The sequence below is a fragment of the Mesoplodon mirus genome, assembly GCF_964341445.2.
Source record: "Mesoplodon mirus genome assembly, chromosome: 14".
NCBI lineage: Eukaryota > Metazoa > Chordata > Mammalia > Artiodactyla > Ziphiidae > Mesoplodon > Mesoplodon mirus.
In genome coordinates, this window is record NC_138990.1 from 61083824 (window position 1) to 61105382 (window position 21559).

Sequence of the window (21559 nt, forward strand, 5' to 3'; positions counted from 1 at the left end):
GCGGCTGGGCCCTTGAGCCATGGCCGCTGAGCCTGGGCGTCCGGAGCCTGTGCTCCGCAGCGGGGGAGGCCGCGGCGGTGAGAGGCCCGTGTATCGCTAAAAAAAAAAAAAAAGACAACATAAAAAAAAAGATCAAAGTATTTTTTATGAAAGCTGGAAGGTAGTATCAGCAAAATTTCTTTATCAGAGTATGATTAATGTTTGCCTTTCTATTATGAATTCTTTTAAATGGAAAAGGGGGGTGAAAACTGCAGTGAAAATTAAAGAGGAGGAGATAAGATGAAAGCGATAAAAGAGAAACTGAAGGGAAGGGAAGGAAGAAAGTAATGGACAAAGTAAGGGGCTCCACCGGGGCTACGGCTGTGGTCTGTCTGCTCTCTGGGCCCAGTCTACATTTTAGGGAGGGAGTTCCTTCAGCTTAGAATGTTTTGGGGCTTGAGAGGCAGTATTCACCCAAACATCAGGCCCCAAGGGTTGACCACTGTTGTAGTTAGCTTGAGCTGCTGAGACAAAATGCCAAAGACTGGATGGCTTCTCATAGTTCTGTAGGCTGGCAGTCCAAGACAACATAGTTTCTGTTGGGGCTTCTCTTTGTGGCTTGTAGGTGGCCATCATTTTGCCATGTGCTCACATGACCTCATCTTTGTGCAAGCACAGTGTGGGGACCAGGGACCCACCCTTAGCACCTTGTAATTATCTCCTTATGGGCTCTACCTCCAAATATAGTCACACTGCAGGTTAGGGTCTCAACATATGAATCTGGGGGTTCATTCCATGTCAGCTACCAATTGTAATAACTAAAAAGAATCTCTCCAAAGGTGTCTTTCCAACTTGCTGTTGAAGAGACCACTATTAACCAGTACATAACCCATGATGCTTATCAGGATTCTGGAAGCATTGTGCCCAGCCATTAAGCAGCAGAGCAGAGGAGGGGAGAAACCAGGCACAGAGGGGAGAGGGTGTACAGTGAGTGCTTTATAAACACTCTGAATGGGTGAAAAATAATGACCTCTGACTTCTTTGTGGTTCTTAACTCATGCTGCCACAGATGGGTTGTAAGGTCCATATCACACTGTGATATGAAAGTATTAATTGAATATGGTCAATTAGAATTTCTATGTGAATAATGACCTAGAAAATAATATTCTGCCCATTCAACAATAGAATGGGGAACCAAGGCTTCACTTGGCTATACAGTTCTCTTGATAGGGTCAGATTTTATTTTAAACCGTGAGGTACATGCATTTTATGTCTTATTTTAGCTCTTAAGGCTGATATGAATTTCTTTCTTTTTTTTTTTTTTTTTGCGGTACGCGGGCCTCTCACTGTTGTGGGCTCTCCCGTTGCGGAGCACAGGCTCCGGACGTGCAGGCTCAGCGGCCATGGCTCACGGGTGCAGCCGCTCCGCAGCATGTGGGATTTTCCCGGACTGGGGCACAAACCCGTGTCCCCTGCATCGGCAGGCGGAACTCTCAACCACTGTGCCACCAGGGAAGCCCTGATATGAATTTCTTTAGAGTAACTTAAGAAGAAAGAGAATTAAGGGAGGAAAGATAGGAAAGATGCCAGTATTGTCCTTTTGGTTTCATTTGTGACTTTCTGACAGATACCTTCATCAACCCTCATCTTGAATAGTAACCATTCCATTAAAAACAAACCCATGAATTTAACTAATATTAATGTACCAATGTCAGTTTCTTAGTTTTGACAAATGTAAGATGTTGACAATGAGACAATCTGGGTGGAGGGTAGCCAGCAACTCTCTATACTATCTTTGCAACTTTTTACTTTTCTGTAAATCTAGATTTATTCCAAAATAAAAAGTTTATTTTTAAAACCCAGGTATGTGTGTTTTACAGTGAGCATGTCTGAATAAGAAAGCCCTTAGCTCTACATTTATGGGAGCATTTTCTCAATGATTCTACAAATGAGTGCTCATTTAAATTTGATATCCTGAGAAGCAGATGGCTAACCCTACATTCATGTCTACCATCAGACAGGTCCCTGGTTGATCATGCTGAGATGCTCACTTATCTGTTATTGAATCAGAAAAAGAGGAGGATTTAGAATTATCTGACTTTTTGGAATGCTACCCAGCAGTAAAATAAAATAAAACAGAATAATCTCTTTGCAAGTTTACTAGCCAAAGCATACTGTATCACATTGTAAGTTGCTTTCAAGTTTGTGTTTTCTATTAGGCTTGCCATGTGGTGTATTCATGATCATGTGAAAGTGTCTAATGGTTATTGTAAAATTAGAGGCTGTCCAAACAAAACTTGAAATCCTAAAACTTTCTCGCCAAAGTGTGATAATTCTTAGCTATACTAGTAAACAGTTTGACATGTGTTTAAACATAATTTGATTTTTTTTATCAGATTGTCTTTTTTTTAAGTATATCTAACAAAGTAACTATATAATAGAGGAGACGGTACGTGATTTTTAATTTTTATGTTAGTTTCTACGATGTTCTAGGCCCATTTGGATTTTTGAAAAAGAATAAGGTAATAGAAAAATGCATATGTGAGTCCCTGTGCTTACTGCATTGTTTTACTTATATTTTTGTGTCCATCTTTTCCCCTGAAGAGTGAACTCGTTGAGAGTAGGAAATGCGGCCTCAGCGTCTAGCCCAATTCAGTATATAGTAAGGATTCAGTAAATATTTGTTTGAATGAATAATTGAATAAAATCGCATTTAAATGAACTACTTCCACTTTGAAGGGAACCAAATAACTGCCTCTTGATTTACTCTCTTCACTGCCTTTGTTTTAGGATGGCCTCACAGTTTGGACTGGTTTTTATCATTGCTATCATTCAGCTATGTATACTACCCTTTCGAATCCATAAAAAGTGTTTAAAAGAAAGAGAAATTGTTCATGTTTCCAAACCTATTCGAATGCATTTTCAAATATGTCAGACACATCTTTGTTAAAATTAAACCAGGGATTGGTTTTGAGCGAATAGCCCTATATCCTTACAGATGCTGTGGATGGATGCATCTAAGCTGCTTATTATATTGATGGGTTTTGCTGCTCTGCAGCAAATGAAAACAGGCAGCTGCTTCCTCCATCAAAGCAAAAAGCAGCCTGAGTTTTTATTAACCAAGTGTTCATTTCTTCTATTGCCAAAATTCTTACACAAAACAAAAGAGCAGTTTTAGCACATTATTGCTTAACTAGACATGAACAACTGACAGCAAGTGATAAGCCTGTCTGCTTTTCACAACTGGTAATCATTTTCGGAATAGATGTTTTAATATGGTTGAATATAAATTTTGTAATTTACATCTACAATGGTACGTAAATTTATAGATCCAGTTTGTTGCAGGAGAATGAAGGCTATAATCACAAAAGGCTTTTCCCAGTGTTGTTTAATTTTTAATGACTATTTGAAAACTGGGGAAGGAAAATGAAATCAAATTCATTTCTTTAAAAAATACAAAAAGGTGTTAAAGACAATCATACAAGTTGGTTGGAGCCATTTATAGATGGCCCCGACGGAGCAAGACCCCTGTGTTGACAGCCAGGACGTGCCTCGCACTCCATTTCCACATTAGTTGCAGTGAGCCACCCAAGCTCGGGTACCAGCAGAAATTTCTGGAGAGCAGACCATCATGTTTCCCTGATATCAATGAATAATGATGAGCAGGGAGACAGCAAGGACAGGCGGCCGTTTTGCACAGCTGAGATTCCCAGCCAACTCTCATAGTGTTCCTTTGGTTTCGTTTTTTTAGCTACCTGAATATTATACATTTACTTTCAGATAGAATGGCAGAGAGAGGTTTTTTTTTTTTTTTGCAGTACGCGGGCCTCTCTCTCACTGTTGTGGCGTCTCCCATTGCGGAGCACAGGCTCCGGACGTGCAGGCTCAGCGGCCATGGCTCACGGGCCCAGCCACTCCGCGGCATGTGGGATCTTCCCGGACCGGGGCACGAACCCATGTCCCCTGCATTGGCAGGCGGACTCTCAACCACTGTGCCACAGGGAAGCCCGAGGGGTTTATTTAAAGTGGGTTTAGACTGAACCTCAGCAAGACGTTGCCTTATTTACCAAGTTAATTTGCTAAATGGTGTGTTACCTTTTGGAACTTGCTACAGGCAATTCCTGCTATAAAAAGGGGAGGTGGTCCTCCTTGTCCTCCTCATCCTCCTTCCTAAGAGGAGGAATTTGGAATGAAGGCAGTTTTGAAATGCTGGTGTCTTCCAAATGACACTGCTAAATAAACAAGTTCTGTTGCCTAACTAGCCTAATGCCAGGGCCGTTTTAATAAAAGTACGTTGTGGCTTTGGCATCTGTAGCATGTGCCTCCTAAATACCATTTTCTCTCCAGGGGGGCTTTCATAAATGCACAGAGCATGCACTCCACATGGAACAAAAAGTTTTCAATTTGTTTGGAATTCAGTATCAGTGTTTACCCAGAAGTGAGATAAAACTGGACTCCAAGGCAGGAAGCTGCTGTAGAAATCAAATTCAGGAATCATACATAACTCGAGGAGGACCGCACCCTCCTTACTCTCCTTTGGTGTGCCATGTAACAAGTGTGTGTCTACATGGGTGAAGTGATCAGATACCTAACATAAGGAACACTAGCAATTATTTCTAATACTTTCCTCTTTGTTCCACTCCATTTGACACATAACTCCTCCTACTTGATGTTTTAAGACACAAGACAGTCCTATTTTAAAAAGGGTGATTCTACGCTGAGGACACTGAGCACTGAGGGCCTTGAGGGAGGATGTTACTTGGAGTAAAACTGGCAATGAAAGTCTTCCCTTTTTTTTTTTTTTTTTTTTTTTGCCTATGGGAAGGATGTGCTGCGTTCCTGGGGGAACCCAGGCCATGTTTCTCTCCTGCTCAGAGCTCTCTGGTCTGATTTCCTGGGTCTACCTTTCGGAAAAATGACTGTTCTCACTTTCTCACATCCTCTCTGACCAATGGAGATGGAACATTTACTCACCCAGAGAGCTCACACTGGGAGATTCTTCTACCTGTGCTTTGAGACCTTGGGAGAATTTCTTCTGCCCAAAAGGTAGTTTGTTATTCTGAGAAAGTAATATGTTTGAGGAAAAAATACAGCATATATCTGAGAACTGTGCTCAGTACTGGAAAAGGAAAAATTGGACTTGAGGAAGTTGTCTGTTATTAATATGCTGGATTAAGTAAATAAAAAGTTATCACAAGCAGAATATATAGATGTAGAGTAGTTCTTTTCTGAAGCTGTGATATTTGATTAACAAAGGCAGTTCTAATTCAATAAAAGTGGACATGTTGGGCTTCCCTGGTGGCGCAGTGGTTGAGAGTCCGCCTGCCGATGCAGGGGACATGGGTTCGTGCCCCGGTCCGGGAAGATCCCACATGCCGCGGAGCGGCTGGGCCCGTGAGCCATGGCCGCTGAGCCTGCGCGTCCGGAGCCTGTGCTCGGCAACGGGAGAGGCCACAACAGTGAGAGGCCCGCGTACCGCAAAAAAAAAAAAAAAGTGGACATGTTATGAAGACTTGATCTCTAAGATGGTTTTGAATCCTTTCTAAAATATTTCCTGAATTATAGTACAAATGAAACATTTTAACCAACCTAATTTCTTTAAAATGTCAGGGACTAAAGCCCACTGATGATTGTATAGCTTTAGTTTGGAAATGCACAATTATAACGATCTATAGGCATTGAATTTAGAGCTGGAAGGGTCCTCAGAAATCAATTTGACCCTTCCAATTTATTCTTGAAACTAGAGCCCAAATATGATTTGTCCAAAGTCCCAAAATTAGTTGTTGAATGAGTCATGAGAACTAGAAACTAGTCCTTTTGATTCCAGAACCAGCCACCAGGGTTGGGGCAATTAGTGTAGTGCTTAAGAGACTGAGATTTAGAGACTGAGTAGGTGGGCTCAAACCCTGGCTATGCCATTGAAACTTTCTGTGCTTTGGTGTACCTCGCTGTGCCCCTTAGCTGGCCATAACGACAGTACATACCTTATCGGGTTGTTTTCAGGATTAAATGAGATAATCTATATAAAGTACACAGCTCAGTGTGTGCCAGGTAGTAAGTGTTCAATAAGTGATGCTAATAACAACAACAACAGACACTAATTGCACTTACTTGGGGGCTTCCCTGGTGGCGCAGTGGTTGAGAGTCCACCTGCCGATGCAGGGGACGCGGGTTCGTGCCCCGGTCCGGGAGGATCCCACGTGCCATGGAGCGGCTGGGCCCGTGAGCCATGGCCGCTGAGCCTGCGCGTCCGGAGCCTGTGCTCCGCAACGGGAGAGGCAACGACAGTGAGAGGCCCGCGTACCACAAAAAAAATAAATAAATAAAAAATAAATAAATAATTGCACTTACTTGATACTCTTATAGTTCATTCAAACCTCGTGTTACCGAGTCCAAGCTTATACTGCTTCCTGCACGAGAGGCCAATAAATCCGGAGACGAGTTGGTGGGGCAAGGGGTCACAACTTTATCTGGAAAGCCAACAGATGGGGAAGATGGTACACTAGTGTCCCAAAGAACCGTCTTCCCCAAATTAGATTTCAGGCTTCTTTTATACTAAAAGGGGAGGGGGTGTGGTTGGTTATTGTAAACTTCTTGGTGTCCCAGTCCTTTGTTCCTGCAGCTGTCCACTAAGTCAGGTCACATGTTCCTGTAAACCTCCAACAAGCAAGTGTTATTCTCTGTTCTGCAACTTTTTATCTCTGTAAGAATGGAAAATGTTATATTATACCTTAAAGGTCAGAGCCTGAGGATGTGTTATCCTGTATATTTCAGGCTATAGGCAACACTCTTAACTTGTAGCAAAAGCAATAGAATACAGAGGTTAAAGTAAAAGAAACAGATCCAATTTGGAGTCAGATTTGTTCTTCCCTATTACATTCCCATCTATACTTACAGTTTAGACAGTATTATTACTACCAGATAAGGAGTGGATGCAAGGAGAGCTTAAGTGACTTGCTCAGGTCGCAAAGCTAATAAGCCTCAGAGCTGTCTTCCAAGTTCACGTCTTCACTGTCTGAGCCGCTGAACCTGTGGCTGTGGCTGCAGTGTGTTCCTTTTTCTCAGTGGTGCTTCAGCATCTTCCTCGTCCTGTCTACATTTCTCATGTCACTTAATTGATTTCGCAGCATCTACTCTAAAACTGACCATCAGACTGAAGGCTCTGGTCTGGGGAATACTCTCTGAAGACTCTCTTTCCCTCCCTGCCTCTGCTTCACACTGGAGCTGGGACTCCTTTCGGCTTTCCCTTACCTCATAATCATCAAATTAATAGGTATATGAATTAAAATTTAAGTTTTAAAATTTAATGCACTTCTAATCAAATCACACCCATAAGCCGACCCAGCTTGTAGTCCTAGAAGAATTTACTGTTGAAATACCTGGGCAATTTTTCGTGCCCCTTCACTTCCACATGCTCATTATCTGTATCAGTTGGCTTCCACTGGCACAGAAGAAATAACATTGCAAAGCAATTCATTTGGACCCTTGTTTTTGCAATCTAGTGGGCAACAGTATAGCACAGAGGTTAAGAATAACGGCTCTAGGGCTTCCCTGGTGGCGCAGTGGTTGAGAGTCCACCTGCCGATGCAGGGGACACGGGTTCGTACCCCGGTCCGGGAAGATCCCACATGCCGCGGAGCGGCTGGGCCCGTGAGCCATGGCCGCTGAGCCTGCACGTCCGGAGCCTGTGCTCCGCAGCGGGAGAGGCCACAGCAGTGAGAGGCCCGCGTACCGCAAAAAAAAAAGAATAACGGCTCTAGAGTCAGATTACCTGGATTCAAATTCCGACTCTATGACAAAATAGCTGCCTAATTTGGGGGAAGTTTTCCTAACCTCTCAGTGCCTTGATTTCCTCATCTACCTTGTAGTGCCTGGGCGGCAGTCAGCATTCAACAAATGTTAGAATGTCACAGAGCGAGCTTCCACCCTCTCACTGTACTGAGCTACACGGATGTTCTCTTTCACCCAGATGTACGTGTGTTCTCCATGATCTCTCTCCACAAACACAGGGAGGCTTGTGCTTAATAATTACTGTTCAGAGCAAGTCTGTTAATTGGTCAGAGCAGAGGGACAAATATAGAGCAAGTATTGTCCATATATATGGAATTCTTACTTAGGATTGATTTTCAAAGTTCCCATAGCTAGGACAGATTTTTCCAGCGTTCAGTTTTGGTTTGATTTTGTGGGTTATCGATTAGGAATAATAATCTCCCTGAAGGTATCATAAAAATATAATGAAGATTGATGAAATTCCCTGGATAGAAACATGTCAAAATAATAACAAAGGCAATAGCAGCAGCAATAGCTAAATTATAAAAAAATGTGCTATCTCCCAGGCACTAAGTGTCTTACACGCATTATCTCATTTAATCCTCACAACAATGGTATGAATAGGTACTGTTGTCGCAACCGGGAAGAGCCAAATCTGACTACATGTTGGACCTGTTTCTTTTACCTTAACCTTTGCTTTCCACTGCTTCTGTTCACTAAAAGGATACTTTCTGTACATAATGGCCTGCCTCGGGGAACCCTGCCCCTCTGCCTGAATGTTAAACCAAAGTGCCTTTGTCCAGGGAAACATCCTGACCCTGTCCACCCGGGGATTGCTGCAAGAAAGAAGAAATTAACACATCCCCGCCCGGAGGCTGGACATTCCAAGGGATAGTTGCACATCTTATGGCCTTTTTACTTTTTTTTTTTTAATTAATTAATTTACTTATTTATTTTTTGGCTACGTTGGGTCTTCGTTGTGGTGCGCGGGCTTCTCACTGCGGTGGCTTCTCTTGTTGAGGAGCACGGGCTCTAGGCGCGCAGACTTCAGTAGTCGTGGCGCTCAGACTCAGTCGTTGTGGCTCGCGGGCTCTAGAGCACAGGCTCAGTAGTTGTGGCGCACGGGCTTAGTTGCTCTGCTGCATTGGCCTTTTTACTTTACTTGCTCACCTCCTCCCCCTCTCTGTGCTATAAAAGAAACTGGCATCCAGACCCCGATAAGATGGTTCTTTTGAGACACTACTCTGCCATCTTCTCGGTCTGCCTGCTTTCCAAATAAAGTCTCTATTCCTTGCCTCAACACCTGTCTCCCGATTTATTGGCCTGTTGTGCAGCGAGCAGAGCGAGCCTGGACTCAGTAACGTTATTGCTTGTACTTAACAAATGAGAAAACGGAGGCGTTACCCAACAATGCTGCCTAAGGTAGCAACAGCCCCACCCCAGTAGTTATTCTCCATTTCATTAACGTTTTATTTTCTTCACAATATTTATCACTATCTAAAATTACTTTGTTTATTGCCCCTATTAATCACTGCTGTATCTCCAACTCCTAGAACAGGCCTGGCTGCCGATAATTGTTTGTTAAATGAATGAGTGAGGCTTAAAAAGTTTAGGTACTTGCCCAAGGTCACATAGCCAGTAAGAGCCAGTATTCAAGCTGAACTCTATTTAACTCTAGAGCATGAGGTGTGGTTCTTTATTGTAGCTTTTTATAGCTTGAAAGCCCCCTAGCATAATCTTACCCAAGCCTAGTGTTTCGTGGATGAGGATACTGATGCTCAGAGAGGCTAAATTACTCACAGTATCACACAGACTGTTAGTGGTAGACCCAGAATCAGACCCCAGACTGCTCGCCGTGTTTTTGTACCATGAATTCAGCCTGAGGAGGAGGTCATGTAAAATTGAAGGAAAATCCTATACGTATGTGCTGTACATCATCTACCCACTTCTTCATGCCATAAACCTAAGTCACACTTGACACTTCCCTCTCTCTTACCACCCCCTTCATCTAATTAACTAATAAGTCTTGTCAGTGTACCTTCTAAATATAGCCCAAATCTTTCCACTTTTCTTCATCTCCACTAACCATCACCCAAGCCACCATCGGCACCCACCTAGGTAATTGTAGTAGTCTCCTGCCTAGTTTCCCCCACCTCCTCTTGCCCCTTTTTAATCTATTTTCTCTAGAGTAGCCAGACTGATCTTCTAAAATGTGGATCTGATTATACCACTCTGCCGCTTAAAACATATCGTTTATATTAAGGTGCAATTTAAAGTTCTTAATATGGCCTTTGAGGCTGTGGGGTCTGGCCCCTAAACACCCCTCCAGTCTCATCTTGTCCTACCTATTCCTTTCTCATTTATTCTACAGCTCCACTGACCCTGTTTCCATTCCTGGAACATCACGCTCTTCTTTTCAAAGCTTTATTTTATGGTTCTCTCCTTCTGTGGACCATTCCCTCCAGCCCTGTGTCCCTCTTCCTCCTCTACTTGGCTGTTCATCCTCTGGGTCTCAGCCTACATGCCATTTCTACACAGAAGTGTTCCCTGATGGACTCCTCCCAACCTCCCCTCCAACCAGGTTAAGTCCCCTATGATTGGTTCTCAGAAGCACCCTCTATTTTTCCCACACAGCATTTATTACAGTTATAATTAGGGACATTATTTGTGTAATTGTCTGTCTAATAGTCTCCTTCCCTAACAAGACTGAATCTCCAGTGACCGTGCTGTATCATTCCCTGCTGATCTACAGGGCCTGAAACATAGTAGATGCCCAATAAATATTTATAGAACATTCCGTAGTCTTCTTATGGATTTCTAATCTGGGTTGAAGCATCAGTGACAAAGCAGAAATGTTTAAGGAGAAGGACACAGAGCATAAACACTGAAAACAGTCCAAGAGGTTTACCTACTCATGCCAGCCATTTTAGTAATATCCACTGGTGCATTTCTTCCTCCAGAAGAGTCAACGGCTTAGCTAAAGTTGTGCTGGGCTCTCCGTTTAAGTCTCAGGTTTGAGAGAGGCCTTACTTCTGACTCCTGCATGATAGACACGATCATTTAGATGGAGGAGGGTAAAGAAAGCTGCTGCTTGCTGTCCAAATGTCAGCTGAGCACAGAAAAGCCATGTCTCTGCCGCAAGAGCTAGGTGTATTGTCATCATGGGGCAAGTACAAGCTGTTAGAGTGAGAAGAGGAAGTCAGCAGTGCTGCCTGTCAGATGCTGTCTACATCTGACAGCACGGACTACAGGGAAGCAAAAAGCTCTCAAATGGAAGTGATCTAGAAAGACCCATGCTTGGCTAGAGACTCATGTCTCAATATCTACAGACAGTGAAATCTGGGATTTGTTCAGCCTTTGGGTTAATGATGAATGTGTTTGTTTCTAAATTAACCACAAAACTTGGCATTTAAAGTAATTCTAAACAAGCTACTTCAGAGATGACAAAAAAGTGGTTACATACATGAAATAGATCACATCACCAACTTTGCCCCTCATTATTGCTACATAGACAGCTAATTTTTCATATTTTAGTGTTGGCTGACTATGGGTTTTCTGAAGTCTAACAGATTCAATAGGCCCAGTTCTGACAGAACTATCTGTAGGGAATAAAACCTTTGTTCAAAAAAAAAAAAAAAAAAAAAAAGAATGAAACCAAATGACCATGGAAATCTAAGAATAATATTCTTCTTCCAAATAGAACTCTTGTTTAGCTAATGCTTTTAAGGAGGTCCAATGGATGAAAAAGGTCTTTTCTCCTATGAGTTAAAGTAATTCAATTTATACAGAAAGCACTAAGGAATAGGAAGTCACGTGACTGAATAACTTTTAAGGAAGTGTCCTAATTCATGGCATGTGTTTTAGAAAACAAGTTATCTAGAATAAGCCATTAATTACAATGTTTTGTAATGCTTTGGGGGGGATCAATACTTTCGCTGCTGTAAATGCCACTATGATCGTTCTGCTCTGCCTCATCCGATGATGTCAAGAATATAGCAAAAGTGCCTATAATTGATTGATAGAATCCTACAATATTATTAATGGAGTATAAAAATCTTGAGAAAAAAAAAAACCCTTGCCATTAGCATCCTTGGCTTGTATGTCCTTCTAAAAATTATTCTCATCACTTTTCCAATGAGTTTCTCTCTGTTACGTGAAGCAGAACCACTGTTAAAGGAATGTTTTTAAGACATAAATCCACAAGGATGACAAAATAAGAGAACATAGAACATAATTTTGGAAGCCAAGAAGCACATGGATGAGACGTCATTGACTTAGCAGATATTAGAAAGCCAGCAATTGGGAAAGTTGAGAACCAACCCAGTTCATACCTGAAACTTTGAAAGGCTCAGGAATTGGTGTCACCAGGTAATTCTAAAAGTAGGGGTTGAGGGGGCACTAAAATAAGGAGGATTGATTGAAAATGGGTTAAGAAGCAGTAATTTCCCCATTCCAGGCTACTGGGTAACTTCCCCTTCTGTACTGCCAACAGAAGAGGAGGTTTATTCTCTGGAGAGGGTTAAATCATGGGTTTTTGGGTTGGAGGACAATAGGCACAGTTGAAATCAGAGAGTGCACCAAAAGCAGAGTGGAGGGACTAGGTTAACGAATGTTGACTGATTGCTGAGCCTCTCCACTCACACCCCACCCGCACTCCTCAGCCCTCTTCACCTCCAATCAGCTTTTTATCTTTCTACAATCACGTTTATGTAAACAACAAAGAACTACCAGATGTATCTGAGGAAAGCTTTTAATGTGACAGGTACCAAAAACAATAAACAGAAAAAAGCAACATGAGGAAGACAAACTATGTAAAGATAAGAAAACTTAAGCTAAAATTAATATTTTCAAGTAATTTTTAAAAAGTATTGCATTCATGAAACAGGAGTAAGATGCTCTGAAAAAGAAATATTCAGAGAACTACCACAAATGATAGCATAAATGAAAAGAACAATAAAAGAGCTGGAAGATCAAGTTGAGAAAACTTCCAAGAAAGTAGAAAACAATAAGAGATGGAAAGCAGGAGAGAAAAGATAAAAAAAAATTAGAGGATGAGTTCAGGTGATTCAACATCCAAATCATAAGTTTCAGAGAAAGAAGACATAAAAATGGAGGTAAGGAAGTAATCAATGGAACTTCCCAAGAACCTTTTTTCAGGAATTGAAAAACATGGAGTTTCCAGGTTGAAATCACCATTGAATCATCTAAGCTCTGTAACATTTACCTTCCACACACTTTTTTTCAAGAAGCTGCCAGAGCCTGTGTTACACTAAAATGAGGAAGTAAATCAAGAAAGGAAGACAAAGCATAGAGGACACGAGAGATGGAACACAGCAGAAGGGCAAAAGGAAGCCTGGAATGATAAGGAAGATGGATTTCAGGAGATCAGAGCTACACTGGTGCACTAAGTATATTGGGCGTCCAGTCCAGACCTAGGCAGGTCAGGAAACGCAGGAGATATTTCCTAATGAAGTTGATAGAATACCTCATGTGAGTGACTGTATTGAAAGGAGAAATCAACAACTGGATTTTGAGATTGAATAAAAAATCTTAGCAAATGAGAGGAAAAAAATGACAATTATAAACTCCAGAGGGGGGAAATATTATGCATGAGAGAAAAACCAAACGTAGTTTACAACATAGCTCAGTTGTTTTTTTTTTTCATGGTTATAATAAAATTGACAATGAGTAGTGACCTTACCAAATTATAATATACCTGTATTAGGAAGATGGTGATGGTGGATGGTTGAGGAGTGTGGTATGTGTGGTATGGGGAGAGGAGTAGAGATAAAGGTAAAAAATGCTTACCTTCCATAATGGGGGTCATTAGATTTTGCCTAAAACTGAAAAATCAAGAAGTAACATTGTAAACATGTATGTAGAAAAATGTGATTACCAGAAGAATCAGCTAAAAGAATTGAAAGCAGTAATTCCTGAGGAAGGAGAAAGATTGGGCAGGTGGGCTGGGTACTACTGTTTTGTCTTAATCATTCTCATAAAACTCAGTGGCTCTTTAAACTATGTATGTGTATAATTTCTTTAAAAATAAAATATTTTTTAAAAGACCATTACATTCTTATGTAATGGAATGAGAAAACTTTTTAAAATAACAGCTTTGAGATTTAATTCACATACCATACAATTCACCCACTGTTTTTTTAGTATATTCACGGAGTAGTGGAACCATCATCACAGTCAGTTTTAGAATATTTCATCACATCTAAAAGAAACCTCATATTCATTAGCAATCACCCCTCATTTATTCTGGACATTTCACATAAATGGAAAAATAAGACATAAACATGTGGTCCTTTGTGTCTGGCTTCTTTCACTTAGCATAGTGTTTTCATGTTCTATCCATGTTGTAACATGAATCAGTACTTTATTTCTTTTTATTGCCAAATAATAGTCTATTGCATGGGCATACCACATTTTATTTAGCCATTCCTTAGTTGATGGACATTTAACCACTGGACCACCAGGGAAGTCCCCTGGAAATAAACACCCTTATTAGGGGTGTAGTTTGGTACAGTTTTGTGGGGGGGGGCAGTTTGATATATCAGAATGTGAAATGTACTTGACTTTTGACCAGATTTCCCATTTCTGGGCATTTGACCTAAGGAGAAAAATTATAAGTTGGGGAAAAAAATGTGTCTTTATTTTACCACTTTATAATCTCATAATATCAAAAACTTAGAAATTAACTTAAGTGTCTATCAAAAGGAACCTGGTTAAATAAATTATGATGCAAACATAAAATATTTAGGCAGTCATTAAAAATGATGCAGGTATAGTATATTTTTTTTGTCGTGGGAATCTATCCATCCTACTGAGTAGGGCAAAATGAGATTATTGAATACATCCATGAGAAGATCCCACTTGTGTAAAATATCTTTATGCCTAGAGAGATTTTTCAGAATGATGTCCAAAATGTTAACAGTGATTATATACTAGTGGTGGAATTTTAGGTGATTTTTAAACTTTATTCTTTGAAACTTTTGTATTTAATTTAGTTAAAAATCAACCTCTATAATTTTGGGGAGAAAATTATAAAACTATTGTAAAAGACTATGCCTTTTAGAAGTCAAATTTTTGTACTTAATCAAGGCTTGAATTTTAGTTAAATACCCTTCCCCTATCATTATTTTTTAAAACCTCAAAACCATCTACTAAAGGCATAAAGAAATTCATTATTGTGGTGATTATATTCACTTGGTGTGGAACACTGTCTTGGGCTCTTCCTTCAGAGAATTTTATTACGTGTTTTAGTCTTTCTGGAGTTCTTTTTGTGTGGAGGTAGGCCAGGTATTAGGACTTTGGGGTCGTGCCAAAGCTAATCATTAGGAGCAGGCTAAAAAGGTTCTCTGTGTGTTCTGGTTATTAGGATAATTGTTTGGGGTTCACATATTATCTCTTCCACTCTTTTATCCTCCTTTGCAGGAGAAAAACATTAACAACAACTTTCATTTTCTTGGAGCTTGTTATGAGTTAGAAGCTGTTCTAAATACATTTCATATACTTTACTCATTTAATCCTCACAGCAATCCTGTAAGGTTGATATTACAATAATGTTATTTTATAGATGAGGAAACTGAGGAATAGAGAGGTTCAGTAATATAGCCAAGGTCACTCAGCTAGGGAATGCAGAGCTGGGGCTGGAACCCAACTGAGTCTGGTTCCTAAGTACCTGTGATCTTAACTGCTACACTCCACTGCTTCTCTGACTTTCCTTCTAAATATGACTACAGACACTTCTTGCTGGTTTACTTTGTTTCTCCCCCAAACTGTCATTTCTACCAGAAATGCCAGGAAGACTGAGCTAGTGAGTACACCTGACTGGACTTTCCTGCAACAGATGCTCTATAGAGTCATTTCTTTGCTGTTTGTATGTCTATCCATTGATTCTCTTAGGATTTTACTTACCATTTCTTTGACATCATCTTCTCTGAAATGTTTGCATTTCTTACTCCTTGAAGCTGGAGATGCATCCAGGAAAATTAAGTCACGTTAGGTGTTTCAACTTTGCATCAGGACCCATTAGAAGAGTGCTTAGTGCTAAGGCAAGGAACGTTCCCTGCTCTTTCCCAAGACCACATGGCATTCTCAGCCCCAGGTGGTGCAGGATGCCTGGTACCCTGCCTGATCTTTAAGTCTGACCACATGGGAAAAACATAATTTTTATAAGGGTATAGTTTATTCAGATTATAAGAGCAATATATATTCATTGTAAAAATTTTTGGAAAATAGCAAAAGTATAAAGAAAAAAATTAAAAGCACTTGTAATCCTGGGATAACCACTAGAAACTATAATTTCCAAGCATGTCTGTCTTCTCTTAAAACGATGTATATTCATTCATGAAAACTATATGTCTTCTAAATAAATGATTTACAGATGATGACTTTAGAAAATGCCCCTCCATGGAATTTAGTGGATAGGATTATTGTTAAATTGAAAGATGTACTAAAGTTGGTGACATTTAAATTTCTCAATTTTATACTACAGTTTGATTTTTTAATTGAAGAAATAAAATAATTATGCATATTGAAAAACAATAGTATAGAATCAAACAAAAAGATAAAATGACCTCAATGGTTTTATTTGCTCCTGCAAATGATTTTTCCATTTATTTTTGCTGAATATGAGCTGCATATACAGTTTGTCTTCAACTGATGCTTATGAATTGGCCAAAAAGAAGATTCATGTGTACAAGAGTGAGATCTACCTGAAATACCATTTAAAATTGAATTTTGGATATTTGTCATTTTGGTTGTTATTGTTTTACTGTTTCGTTGTGACTGAAATCTCGTAAAAATTATTTAGGATATTATCCTATTTTCCTGGGAAAAGAGTTATAATCAACAACAAAAGAAATGCATGTGATATGACGTTACTAGTAATCATTATGGTAAGTTTGAGTCAAGTTGAAATAGCTTGTACTGAACGTTATTTTCAAAGAGCCATTTCTTACGAGAGTGACTGTAGAAAGTGTTTGTAGAAGAAACTTCTGTAATCAAAGAGTCTGTATCCTCTTGTGTTTTCCAGGCATCTGGCCGGCTGAAGAGGTTTTGGCTTACTACTGCCTTAAGCACAGTGATGTATTCAGGTACAAAGCTGCACCTAAAAATTTGTTTAGCCCACTGTGGGCACTGTATCTGCATATTAAAGAGCGCCATGATTACATGCTTCAAATTAAACTGTTAAAAATATATATATATAAGAAAGGAAGAAAGAAACAAAGGAAGGAAAGGGGAACAAAGGTCATGGTGAAAACATGTTGCTTCTGAAAAAGAAATCTGAATTGCCTTTGGGTACTAATATTGCACAGCAAGCTTTTTGCTGTATGTCAAAGGCTTTTGATTTCCACTCAAGGCATTTTATTTCACTTTGATTTTGGGGAAACAGAGGTGAAGCTTCAATCCATCCTTACCGATTGTGATGGTCAAAAAAAACAATAAAGACATTTCTTGATACTTCTGCTGGGGAAGTCACTACAGACCATTTGATAAATAAATACCCCACAGCTATTATTTAAAGATGCCATCCCACCCTTGATTTTAAAGGTATTTTATATACCCAAGACAATATGTATTTGTAAAATATAAATTACTGTTACAGATTCATGCTATGGAAATGAATGTTTTCAACTGTCAATGTGCATTATAGATTAAACCATGGATGGGATTCAGGAAAAAGAAAAAACTCCTTTTTTAAAAAAATGCTGAAGATGTTTGGTAGACCCAGAAAATATGGGTTTTTTCATTTTATTCTCATTTTATAAAAGTCATCCAATATATGCTTCCTGAATAGCCCATTATGATTCCAGACAAGCCGTTAGTGATCATTTTAACAATATATACTTACAAGATTGGGTGTGTGTTTTAACAATATGTATTTACAAGATGGGGTCAATAATATGTAGTTTTTGAAGCTCTATGGGTCCATATTTACCAACCGGTCTGTAATTGCTTTGAACAACTAAATACTCATTATGTGTATTTCAGAATATGAATGTCCTTGCTTGGCTTCTTTTCCTCCTCTTCCTTCTCTTTTCACCTCTCCCTCCCTTGATTGTCTCTCTTTCTCTCTCTCTCTCTTTTTTTTTATCCTGTTGAGGAAATAAACTTCCCAAACTGGGAAGAAGAAACGATCTCTTAAAGAGTCTAAGCATATAAAGTAAGAACAGGGCAGTATTGAATTGGGCTGCAGAGCTGCCCTAGAAGTCTGGCATCTGCTCATCTCGCTGTGCTTAAGCTTGCCTGGAGCTCCAATCAGCGAGCACTGGGCCAGGGCAAGAATGTCACACATTGAGGGCTGATATTTAGGCACAAAGAGGAAGGTAAGTGCAGAGTGCCAGACTGCACCCCCCCCACCCCCCCACCCCCAGACTGTCAGCTTTAACTCTGAGCTGCTTTACTTGTGAGCGGTGAAGTCAGAGCCCAGTCACTACTTGAGCCCGGGTTTGCTGGCTTAACCATATTATGTCCCTGCATTGTTTATTCACTGTGTTGTGTTGGGGTCAATTGTGATTTAAGTGTTAATTGCTAAATGCTCTTTGTGTAATTGTTCTTTATGGGGGCGGTTCAGCTTTCCAAAATGTTTCAGTTTGTTTTAGAATTTTTTTTTAAATTCAAGATTGCATGTATTTGTGTGTGTGTGTGTTGTGTGTATGTGACCATAATATAGGTATATATACACTCATGTATATTCTTCATTTACTTGTCTAACTAACTGTTTTTGAAGGAATGAATGTGGATTAACAGTGTTATCCTTTCCTAACAATTATCTTTCGCTACTCTAGCTAGTTTAGTTCTAAAAGACAGCGCCATTGACAAGGGAAAAAAAGGGAACCTTCTCCGATTTTTCAGCTCAGCGGTGGTAATGTTGCAGTGAACACTAATGAGGGAACCCCCACTGATTTGCCTGCTTTGTGACTTTTCTATTTCATAATTATTTTTAAAACGCAAAACGACATGCGGTAGCCTCGTCATGTCTCCACAACTTCCTGGTAGCGCCGTTCTCACTGCAGATGGCAATTTGTTCTTGTAACATATATATCTCTCTGACCATTTTCATCTAATTTGTGTGGGTTCTACCATTTCTTTTCTCTCTTTCAGGGACCTTGCTGTGTGTGAGCTAGGGGGTGGCATGACATGCTTGGCTGGGCTCATGGTAGGTCTTTTCTCAATTCCAATCCCATTCAGAGGGAGGAACAAAAGGAAAAATGTTCCAGGGCCTCCAACTGCTGGGTCAGAGAACCGTCAACAGCATCAGCTGCGGTCAAGCTGCCGGGTCTTGAGAGACCTTCTAGATTGACTTACTTTCGGATCATATTGATTTTATGGTTGCCTCGATGAGCAGAAACATTTTACCCCAGTGTAGTCAATATTGCTTGTTGTGACATTCCAGGCCTGGCACAGTGTTTCTTCGCCATAGCGAAAGCATTTTTTTTTTTTTTCAGATTATAGTCCCATTTGCTAAGATACAGGAATAGCCCGGCGAATCACAGTTGGAGCACCATGATATAGCTGCTAATGTTTTGCCTGCATTATTACACCAACAAACATGATCCAGAGCGCTCAGTAATTAGATTCTTTTGAATTAGATTGGCCATTCAGGAACGTCGTTCCCCATTCTCTGGGTTCTGAGTCATGTATTCAGGAGATATTATGTAGCAGCACAGTGCATTAGACAAGTTTTTATGTCTCTACAAATAAAAGCATATTGTTACACTGATTGGCATTTGACAAACCTGTCGCTCTTACACAATGTGTCAGGGTTACAGCCCAATGTGCGAGCATGTCAAAGCTCACAAAAAAATTACCCTCACAAAGCCATCTGCCTGCAATGCAAAGTTATATGAAGGGCATCAGGCAGTCAGACAGAAGCAAGCTGAAAGGCAGAGTGACAGCCTTGTATGATGGCTCTACTAGATAAACAGAAGCCCACAAATGAAAGCCTCTCAGAATACCATCATCCGCTGTCACAATGCAATTACCGAACAGAATGATAGCAAGATAGAGGCTCCCGCAAATGGAATGATAAAAGTATTGACTGATTTGATTGAATGATTAAAATAATGCAGACATAAAATGAAAAAAGATTGAAGATTGTTACAGAGAAATAGGTGAGGAAGCATGATACTGAAGGCTTGTCACTCCTGTCTTCACTTCCACACAGACAAGCATATTTGCTCATTGTTTGCTGTGCTCCCTTTTTTTTTTCAGGTTGCTATTTCTGCAGATGTCAAAGAAGTTCTGTTAACTGATGGGAATGAAAAGGCCATCAGAAGTATCCTTATTCAGATAGAAAACGGGTTTGTTGTGCTCATTCCTTTTTCCCGGCTGAGTAACAATTGATATAAAGAAAGACAGCATGGGGTATTAAAAGAGAGTTCCCCACACACATATGATAAGTAATTAAGAAAAAGTAGAAATATATGGAATTCATTGGCTACGACTAAGTGGTTTTTTTTTAATTTCGATGGATTTTTATAGTCACTTCTCATTAAAGGAGCTTATGATTTTGTGGACCACTCAAAGCAATAAGAACATTTGTTTCATAATAATTTTCAAGCACTCTTGTCATTTTATTTCCATTGAAATTTGCCGTGATAAAATAAATGATTTAACATTTATTATATTGGATATTGCTTGTAAAAATGAACTTCCAGCTTCATGTTCATTATTACCTTTCTTCCGTTTGATGTTGTATGTGCAGACCATGCACTATTATACCTACTCTAATTCCCGAGGAGTTCCCTATATCTCCCCACTGGAAACGGCTATCAGTTTTTCATTATTTCCTTTTATTTAGGATTATAAAAGCTATCTCTTTTTTTCTGCTATGCTATTACAGTTCAAACCCCATTATATTAGATTATGCTTTACTAATATGTACACAGAGTTCATGAAAATTGAACTGTACTTTAAGAAAGCAAGCATAATTTGTGGCTACTTTAGCAATCGAGCTGATTTGTTCAGGGGTAGTTAACAGCCGTTAGAAATTGAGAGGAAAAGTGGAGGATATATTTGCTTTGGATTTTTTGGTGTGCCTTCCATTTACATTATGAAAGAGGCAATCTACTTATTTGAATTTTAGGCCCCTAAAATGCCAAAGCAGTTTTCATTTTTGTAAGAGGTAAGCATCCTACTAGAGCCTATTTTCGATTTTCTTCTTCTGCCTCTGCTATATAATTTTTTGAAAATAAAATTTGCAGTAGCTGTATCAGGCTGCTCAGACAGGAGAAAGGAGGTACCAGAAGCACAGTAGCTAATATTGTTCAGCGGCACTTGTGTGCTCTACAGAGCCCCACCCAGCTAATTGCCTGACACACTTAAAAAAAAAAAAAAAAATCAGGAAGGGAAAACAGCCAATCACAATCTTGGCCTTTCACACAGGGGAAAGAGATCACAAAAGGTGCTTCCTTTTTTAAAATGCAGGATTTTAATCATGATCTTCAGACTGTCGCAAGTTTCTCAAAATATTCCTGAAGATGAGCGATATTGTTTCATTCACTCTGCTTTATTCTGAGTTCTTCCATGCACTGTATCATTTCACTCTGCTCCTCCTCCACATGTCAGGGAACACAGAGAGCAACAGGAAGTCAGGTATGCTGGCTCAGCCCCAGCGATGTTTTTTGGGGGGGAAAAAAAAAAGCAGGATTATTGGGAAAGGGAAGGTCATTTTAACCACCGAAACTTTCAGATTGGGCCCAGCAACCTGAGGTCTTTCTTAAGTCAGCAGGTGTCTTATTTAATAGCATCAGAAACCAATTAGAACTTTTATCAAACTATGGGAAGCATCTGTGGT

General features: G+C 39.9%; 1 protein-coding gene across 1 annotated transcript in view; it reads left to right on the plus strand.

Annotated features, from left to right (window-relative positions):
* The window catches only part of CAMKMT (calmodulin-lysine N-methyltransferase), a 392335-nt gene that overhangs the window by 319466 nt on the left and 51310 nt on the right, over positions 1 to 21559 (plus strand). Inside the window, exons 4-6 of the mRNA XM_082643141.1 lie at positions 16793 to 16853; positions 18865 to 18919; positions 19975 to 20038. Of these exons, the coding sequence (XP_082499267.1) occupies positions 16793 to 16853; positions 18865 to 18919; positions 19975 to 20038 (180 nt within the window). The remainder of the gene's footprint in view (positions 1 to 16792; positions 16854 to 18864; positions 18920 to 19974; positions 20039 to 21559) is intronic.